Below are 9,984 nucleotides of genomic sequence, written 5' to 3' on the forward strand. Positions count from 1 at the left end.
TCTAGAAAATTTTAACTAAAGTCACCTTCACCGCCCCCACAAAATCAAATTATCCAAGTACACACATCAAGTACACAAGAAACCAGATACGCTTATGAATTTTTGAGTCAAAGCAGTAAAAAAAACACTACATTTGGAATTGGAGGTGGAAACTAAGTCAACTCACACACTCATACACGAGAATTAAAAGAAAATCTCATTCTATTTACAAAAAATTCAGTGTAAGAAGATAAAAAAAGAAAAGAAAAAGTAGTAGTGTAGTAACAAAAAGAATCACAATGAGACCGAAGGAACGCGTATTTGCCAGACTTTAATGTCACAGTCCAAACCTGCACTGTAAACAAGATAAGACCTATCATCCTCATCGGGACCACCACTGTTGGAGTCAACAGCCATAGCCAAACACTTCACTGGTCGTCGATGACCTTCCAACACCGCCAAACACGAATAACCCTTCTCAATCTCTTTCCTCCATACCCTAACACTGTTATCAGCAGATCCACTACACACCAAATCCGCCATCACCACCAAACACAGTATCGCCTTCGTATGCCCCCTTAAAGCCCCCACCACCACCATATTATTATCATCATTCTCATCCCTTTCCCACACTAAAATTGATCTGTCACACGCGCCAGAGTACAGCACCGACCCATCTGCGCTAAGCGCGAGAGCGTTAACTGCGGATTTATGCTTCTCTAACGTTGCCACAAGGGAATGCTTTTTCTCACCCTCGCGCTTCTTCCACATCTTTATCTTTGTGTCGGCGGAACCCGTGTAGACAGCGCCGTCATTCGACAAAACCAAGGAGTTAATCGCGTCCTCGTGCGCGTTTTTTACGGACTCCAAACATTTGAAGTCCGAGGTTCGCCATATTTTAAACGTCCTGTCCCAGGAAGCGGAGTAGAGGAGGGAGCCGTCGTGAGAGAGCGCGAGGGTGGAAACGGCGTCCACGTGATGCACCCACGTGCGCTTTTTGTGGCGGCGCACCTCGACGTAGTTCTTGGAGGAGAATAGCTTGGAGAAACGGTCGTGGAGCGTGGGAAGCGTGGCGATGCACTTGGTGGGTTGGTCGGTTTTCCAGACTCGGATTTTGTGGTCTTGATGTGCGGTGAAGAGCGTGTCGTGGAATACAATGAGGGACTTGATGGGCGCGTTGGTGGTTTCGACGACAACAACGTTGGTGTTGGTTGTGGTGTTGGTTTGGAGTATGAAAGGATCTCTGCTGCATGTTTTGACCTCCCCGCTGGAGGCGGCGCTGTAGAGGAGTTTTCCGTCAAGGACGAGGGAGGAGATTGGGGAGGAGTGGATTTTGACGGTGGTTTGAGGTTGTTGTTGGAGGTGGTGCGGTTGTTGTGGGGTGAGGGAACTTAGTGAAGGGACTGAAGGAAGACTTGGTTGTGAATGTAGAGAAGAAGAGGTTGATGATTCTGAATGGTAGTGATCATAGGATTTTTGTTGTTGTTGTTGTGAGTGGCGACACAAGGGATGTTGAAGAAATCCCATTTTGGTTTGTGTTATGTGGAAAGTTTTGAGGGTTTTATAGAGGCATGTTGTTAGCAATTTAAGGGAGGGTAATGGTGCATGTTAGCAGTTTGGAATTAGGCATAACTGAGGACCAATGTGTTGTCCCTTTGTCCCCCTTCAGAGTCCCATGCTTGGTTGGGTCCAACTTTTGTTTTCCGATGAGTAATTGTTTATGTGAAAAGAACTTTCTTTAGGTTTTGCTTTTGAATTAAAAATGTACTATAAATTCTTATATTTAGATTACTTTCGCCAAAACTAGTTGCAATATTTATTAAAATAATATGAAGTAGCTAAAACTATAAATGATGAATATGCATATATTTATATAATATTTTTTACATAACTTTTATTTTTTACATAACTTTTATTTTTTACGGGTAAAAATACATTTTGATATATTTTAAACTTTTTTCAAATTATTTTTAACTCTTAAAATTTTCGTTAATAACTATACATTAAAAAAGTTATTAAAAAAAATAAAAATAATAATTAGTTATTAAATTAGATATATGTTTATATTAGAGACTTAAAAAAATATTGATATCTAGTTTATAAAATTTATTAATAATAAAAAATACTTTAGATGCTAATAATGTTTTTAGTCTATAAAATATTATATAATTTAGACAATATAGTAATTAATTTTTTTCTCTAAAATTCATTTTTATTTAATCATTTTTTTGTATTGTTAGTTAAATTTATTATATATTTTTTTGGTGATTTATATATTTTTAATCTTATATTATATGTAAAAATATTTTTAACAAGTTTAAAGTTAAGTAAAAATAATGTACACTTAGGTAGATGTAATATATTTTTTTTATATCGTGTGTTGTTTAAAAATAAATAGTTAAATATAAAATGTTAAAAATGATAGGAAATAATAAAATAAATATATAATTATCAATTTTTAAATTATAATAATTAATAAAATAAATATTATAAAATAAGTATTACAATATAAAAAAGAGCGATGAAAGAAAATAAATATAAGAATTACCTTATTTAAAAAGGAGTAAAATTTGAAAAAAAAATGAAAATCTAGAAGTTAAAATTTAGAAGCTACTACAAACGGTTTAACTATAAAAAAAAAAAAGCTAGAAAGAAACTAAAAACCTATACCAAAATCTTGCCAAACGTAGCTTTAGATTCAAAGATTAATTAAAACATTATTAATATTATTTAATTTACTAATTACATTTTAAAATACATATTTTAAAAATTCTTTTTTTAATAATAATATTTAATAGTTTTTTAATAAATTTTCTGTTATTAATTGAAGGTATTTTAGATGTGATATTATTAGTTATGGAAAGAGTAGTTAGAATTTCTTTGTTTTTAATATTAATATAAATAAATTCATCATAATATTAATATAAATAAATTCATCATAATATTAATATAAATAAATTCATCATAATATTAATGAATTGCATACGTTCTCTAACTGTAAAATATGTGAGTATAATTCACCATACTATTAAAAAAGCTAGTGAATTCTTAGCGAAGAATTAAATCCATATATTTTTCAAGATTTTGACAACGAATTTTATTGATATAAAAGAATACAAGTTTTACCAAAAATACGAAGACTACAAATATTCTTTATTATTTAATTAGTTCTTTTAAAAATAATTATCATAAATTTGTAATATAATTTTAATACTTTCAGCCAATTAAACTTTTTAATATAGTTTTTAAATTATTATTATAAGAATCCATAAATTTCTCATAAAATATAAGGAGTGTTGGGTTTTATAGAGATGTTAACAATTTAAAGCTGGCCCACGTACGGTGCATGTTAGCAGTTTGCAACTAGGCATGACCAAGGAGTCGTAGTTGGACTTTGTATTGTTCCCTTCACACACTCAAGTTTTACTTTTCTTATCATTTTATATAGTTCTATAGTGAAGTATTTATTAGTTTTGATGATAATTAATTTTTACTTTCGAAACTCTACCTCTTCACATTCTAATGAGAAAAGTAACAACATTTTTTTAAAAAAGTTGATTATTCTTCTAAGGTGACCTAAATTAAATATTATTTATATTATATTATATTATATAATTAATTATATTTATTTTATTTTATTATAAATATAAATATGAATGAATTAAAAATAAAATAAAATATTTATTTTATATAATAATTATAAAATATATATTTAATATAATATATATATTTCAACACTAATTCCTTCCTAATCTTCGTATATTCGTGAAAAAAAATGACTAAACTATTATTATCTCGTTTTCTGTTTTTTATTTATTTTTTTATTTTTTTATTTTTTTAATTTCTGTGTTTTTCTTTACTTTATGTGAATCCGTATTGGAAGCAAACTATATCACTAGAGTTATAATTTTTAACATTTTTTAAATGATTTTTTCACACATGATTTTACCCTTCCCTTACACTTCTCTTAGATGTGGTTTAATGCTGAGTATCAAAGAATCTTCATCCTATTATTAATCAAGGAATAAAAAGTTGTTGAGGTAATAACACTTTTCCCCTATATACTTTACACTAAGTTGAAAATTTAGAATTTTTTTATTGGCATATAAAAATGTAATAAATGAGAACTAAAGTTAGAACAAATTCATTTCTTAGTACATCCTATTCCATTTATATGGCAATTATCATTATACACGATAGAACGACGTTGATGTCTAAAGACAAAAGTTATTTGTTGTTTATATTTTTTTTATCAATAAAGAATAAATAAATTAAAAAAATACTTCAGAAATATCTCAATTTTTTTTATACAAATGTCAAAAAACTTTACCACCTAACTTATAATTAAAAAAACATTACAAAACAATAAAAACCTAAGCGATTGATATGAATACTCCTAGAGCATCCATCTATTCCCTACATAATCAACTAAAACCTTTCCCAAACACATTACATGTGTTAAAGAATAACACAAGGTGTGAGTAAAAATATGTAGCCAACATACAAAGAACTTGGTCCAAGGACATTTAATGGGAAGGATAGGAGAAGATAAAGAGACACACTGCTTATCCAAAAAATTAGAGACATACTTAATTAAATTCAAAGGGTAGCCCTTAAATTAGACTTTCATGTGAATTATTATTTGATTTTAGCCCCACCAATTTCAGTATGAAACATGTGTGGAAGTTGCAATTTAGATTCCTTGACCATGCAACCAAGAGTGAAGAAAGTCAAATGAATTGAGAAACTAGTAATAATAGAGTATACATTAATTAAGTCAACAGTTAATTTAATACCATGACAAAAGTGGACTGTATATGAACAACTAGGGATATATTTTATTCCTTTTCCTTACGTGCCTTTTATCCAAAATTTAGGAGAAATAATAAGTGTGTTGATATAGTGTTATTGTTTTTTTTTTCACACGTAATTCTGAAGTTGACCAACAAAAGTTTTTACCTGTAAGTGTTATTATTTTCCTTTGGTTAAATATTATTTTAATATTAAAGATATTTTTAATTATATCTTTAGTTTAATTAATATAAAGAGAAAAAATAGGTATGATAACAAAGAAAAAATATTACTTTTGAAATAAGAATTTTAAAAGAGATATAATGCATAAACTCATTCAAAATTACATTAAAGGTAGAAAATTAAATATTTTTCTTTATAAAAAAACCTAATAGAAACAAAGACAACATATAGTACTGTTAAACTTATTTAATATTCTTAATTTTATAAAATAAAAAAGCAATCTTCTAAATTATTTTCGGTCGTATTGCGCGCGCATATATATATATATATATATATATATATATATATATATATATATATATAAAGTTTAAACATAAAACTATTTTTAAAATAATGCGTGGTTGAAATTGTTTTTCATTTAAATTTAGTAGACATACATGATATTTCTTTTTGTTATATGTGAGATAGGAATAAGGAGCATTAGTTTTGATGTTTGATAATTCTATTACTATTTTATTATAAAAATTATTGGATATTTCAAATTAATTAGAGATACTTAATTTATAAGATTTATAAGATTAATTAGATTTAAAGTTAAATTTTAATAAAAATAATTTTAAATTACGAAATAAAATGTTAATATTTTATTTTATTTTATTTTATCAAAATTTATTATATTCATAAATGGGCTCTAACCCTTTATAAACACATATAATAAATATATAAAAGCTTTGATGTCTCAAAACTTTAATTTTGATTTGTGATGTGTTGGTGCAAAGAACCAAACTCTTCTACATTGGTGATCTAGGCACTATGTGGGTTAGAGGCTATGTAACATAGACACTAACACGGATATGACACGGACACAGAGATACGTAAAATGTAGGACACGTGGACACAGATCTATATATAATAATTATGAATTATATAAATTGACAATAAAGATTTATATACACAAGTATATTCCATATTATTTTTTGAAGTAGAAAAATGTTTTTCATGACTTGTTCACAAGGATTTGTTTCTTATTTTTATAATCATAATAACAATTTATACATAAAGTTTGATTTTTTTAAAAAATTAATGTATTTTTCCTTTTTTAAAATTGTACTAGAGTTGTCAGAAGTCTAATAAATATTTTTTAAATTGGACACTTCACGGATACATGTCCTATAGGTGTCATACAAGTGTCAGTGTCCGATACGAGTATCAGACATTGACACGCCATTTAAAAGAAGTGTCCGAACTAGGTTAGAGGTAGCACTTGGTTGTTCAATTTGGGTGAGACCAATCTTGATGTTTCCACGAAAGGGGTTGTTGGGCGCAAGTGGGCAAATTTCCCCACTTTCTTTTTAGGTAATTTGTGGTTTTGGTTGGCATGGGATATGGTAGCTGCTAAAAACCAATCAGATAAGGATACAGAGGCCTTATGGTGCAAGATCATTACCAATGCTTTTATTTAGATTAATCTGGTTAGGGACCCCAGAGCCAGAAGGGTATTCCATAACTTTTTAACCTTTTCTTTGACGCGTGTGAATGAGGCTCCACCACTTGCACAAACTCTACACTAGCCAATGTGGATCTGTTATAGGTATACATGAATCCTAGACTATTATCATTATGCAATGCATTCAGATCAGATATCTATGATTTCCTTTGGATAGTTGTGGAAAACAATGTGTAAGGAGGTTTGGTTTCAAATGCTATAAAAAATATTATTCGAAGTCCACATTGTGCAAGTGCAAAGCTCAAATCATCATAAGACAGCCTAAAACCACATTCTCTTGCACCCTATATGTAGGATCTAATAACCAGAGATTATATAATCATTGTACTTGTTACACTTACACTAGTGTGAAGTTTTGTCATTATTATATATATATATATATATATATATATATATTAAATAACATATAAAAAATGTAATTTTTTTTATAAGATTCACGTTAGGAAACACGAAACACGTGTCGTCACATAAAAAATAGCATAAAAAGGGAAAAACAAACAAACATGGAGACTGTACCAAACTCATACAAAGAAAATAAAAAATAAAAAAACTCCCAAGAGTAACATATGCAAAATTTAGAGTTTAAACCAATAAAAGAAAAACGAAATAAAGACAAGGTAAACAAAAGAACATTCTCTGAAGTGAAGCTCCCAAATACAACAAAGAGAAATGATTGAATGTCAATAATCCAATCATATTGACCCCCATTTGCATACAACATCCATAATTAAACCCGTTGATAATCATGGACATCACTATTTTTTCTTAGGTTGACCTACTTTGGAGGTTTTCTTATTGATTCTAGCTTTAGGAGGACGTCCCGGTCTTTTGGAGGTTTATACTAGTTCATCTTCTTCACTTAATGATTTATTTTATTCTTTTTTTTTAAGCCAAAACTTAGTGATCAAATTGACTTCTTTTAAGAAAATACCATTCGGGGTAGATTCAACTATATTTGTTGCCAAGATCATTGGACATGACTCATGAACCTCTTGATCATCACTTGAAAGAAATTCAAAACATTTTTGGAAGACCAACTCATGAGAAACAATTTTAGAAGTAACCTGTCTGGAAGCAACAAATTTAGGAGGCGTTGCATTAGATGCAAATTTTTTAGAGGATCCTTTGAAAGGTCACGAATTATCAGTAGAGAAGGAGTCCTTTTTGTAGCAAATAATCCAATTCATGAACACTCTCCAACAAGGGCATATCAACAAATCCTGACTAACCCAACCTCTATATCATCAACTGTGACAACATAATTATCAACAACAGAAAAATATTTGGTAGATTTATTTAACTTTGGACCTACAAGAGATCCAACCTCCACTTGGCTAACAACAACTTCAACAGAAGTATCCTGATCAGTAGGAGGTCCCTCCATCCCTGCATTACGAATATGAACATCATAATTATGTATCTCCATCGTAAAATTTTTTTGCTTTATGACACCAATCACTTCCTTGTGAGGAGCAACATTATTTTCCGCGGTTTGAACATTCACATGTTTATACTGCACAACAATAGGTTAGGGAAAAATAGAAGGCAGTTTGACTATGTTATTGTGAGTATTAAGCTTTTGTTTGCATTTTGAAATATCATGCCCTATCATTTTGCATGAGGGAAAAAATAGAGGTAACTTCTCAAATTCAATATCTGCAATAAAAGTAAAATCAAGTCTTTCCACCAAAATTTGATTAGGCAAAATAGAAAGCATATCAATATTAACCAACACTCTAGCAAAAAATACCTCTACATTTATTCTTGGTGTGGTCATCAAGAAAAAAATGAATACCAATTCCTCTAACTTAGGGATGGCAATGTGGGGTAGGCCATGTAGGCCAGCCCGCAACCCACTACCAAAAAGCGTGGGACGAGCTTACTAATCTAGTCCGCTGATCTGTTTAGGCTAGCCTCGCATAACCTGCAGCCTGCATAAATAAAAAATAATTAATTTATTTGTTTGCAAAAATAAAATCATACCTCACTCACCCATTATTGCAATGTGATCTTTATTTTATTTTAGAAAAAAATGAATATAATGTACTAAAAAAAGGAATGTTTTATTTTAATAATCTAAAGAAGTTAATATTAAGAGTGATAGTAAATTTAGTTTTAAGTAAAGCCTTATATTTAAAATTTGTTAATAAAAAAATAATATAAAGAAGAGATTTCAATAAGAAACTTGTTAAAAAATTTGTCATCTTCATTAAATTAATTGAATGAATTGAAACTTGGAATTTTGCAGTAGCGGAAATAGATTTTTTTATAATTAATGAAATTTGATTTTTTTTTAATGATTTACCTCTTATGCGGGACAAACTTGTGTAATGAGCCCGCATTCATTGTGTGGGGCGGACCAACCCAATATGCATTTTGCGGGCCAAACGCGGGGCGGGCTAGACTGCATTGCCACCCCTACTCTCACTCTAAAGAAAATTGCTTTAATTCTTTTTCTTTTATCTTTGATGATTTTTATCCTTTTAAGTTTATTCTTTTATAGTATTAGACCTCCTTTTGGAGCTATGTTTTTTCGTTTCTTATCACTACATCAAATTTAGTTTAAAACTCTAATCAAAATCTTCAAATTTTTATTATATTGTCCTATTGAAAGTCGGTCTTGTGTCATTGTGTTACCAATCTTGATCAAAAACAACTTTTTAGTCATATTTCTTTTGAATGACCCTCCTCTTAATGAGATTGCTCATTGGAATCATTCTTGTTCATGCACTTATAAATTAAAAATATACCTCCTAGAAACCCTTGAATACATTAGTGTTGTCTTGGTTGATAAATTCCTGGTCACCATCATTTTTATTAATGTTCTATATTTTGATTATGTTGTTGATTTTGAAAACACTCAAAGGAGCATTTCTCCCAAGACGATCTCTTATACATAATTTTTTATTACCAATAAAAAATAAAATTATGTGGAATATTTGGGGTGCTCCAACCCCTATATAAATTGTAACCTATTTACATGTAGTTCTACAAAAAATAAAAAACACTTATTTAGATAAAAAAAACATACATCAAAACTAGAATTGTATTCTTTCAACAACCTATTAGGTCTGATACTATTTCAATTAGCCACAAGCACCCGTTGCATTATTACCTTCTATCATAATAGGTGCAAAAGAAAAAAAGATGAAACAGTACCAAACTAGTTGCAGCTCCTTTGTATTGGATCAACCAGATTAGTTGAATTGTGCGCAAGCTTGTAGGCTTGGTTTGCTTAGGTAAGAACACCCACTTGTGGTGTGACAAAATGTAAAATAGCAGTAGGGGAGAAAATTGGCAAGAGCTCATCAAAATTTATTAGAGATCATATAGACTCATGATATTATATTTTGAATGTTGAGCTCATCTAAAACTTCCCCATTAGTATTGATCATAGAAAATTTTAAGAACCTCTTTCACCATTCCTCCTGAAAGCTCCCCTCTGAGTTGTGTAACCTCCACCTTGTTTGACATCTCCCTTTAGCAGTTGTGCCACCATTCCCTACCATAGTGACCCATTAGCA

At 29.9% G+C, this 9,984-nt stretch overlaps 1 protein-coding gene across 1 annotated transcript; it reads right to left on the reverse strand.

Moving 5' to 3' along the window:
• Nucleotides 1-71: 71 nt before the first annotated feature.
• On the reverse strand, nt 72-1,808 carry LOC137810675 (protein JINGUBANG). The gene has a single exon (XM_068612062.2). The coding sequence runs from the start codon at nt 1,504-1,506 to the stop codon at nt 274-276; it is 1,233 nt and encodes a 410-aa protein (XP_068468163.1). The 5' UTR covers nt 1,507-1,808; the 3' UTR covers nt 72-273.
• Between the last annotated feature and the right edge of the window lie 8,176 nt (nt 1,809-9,984).

Source organism: Phaseolus vulgaris, chromosome 2, assembly GCF_051622355.1.
Source record: "Phaseolus vulgaris cultivar YP4 chromosome 2, ASM5162235v1, whole genome shotgun sequence".
Taxonomy (NCBI): Eukaryota; Viridiplantae; Streptophyta; class Magnoliopsida; order Fabales; family Fabaceae; genus Phaseolus; species Phaseolus vulgaris.

What these genes read in the sequence shown, in the direction of transcription:
- LOC137810675 (XM_068612062.2), bottom strand. Translation starts at nt 1,506, where the DNA reads ATGGGATTTCTTCAACATCCCTTGTGTCGCCACTCACAACAACAACAA.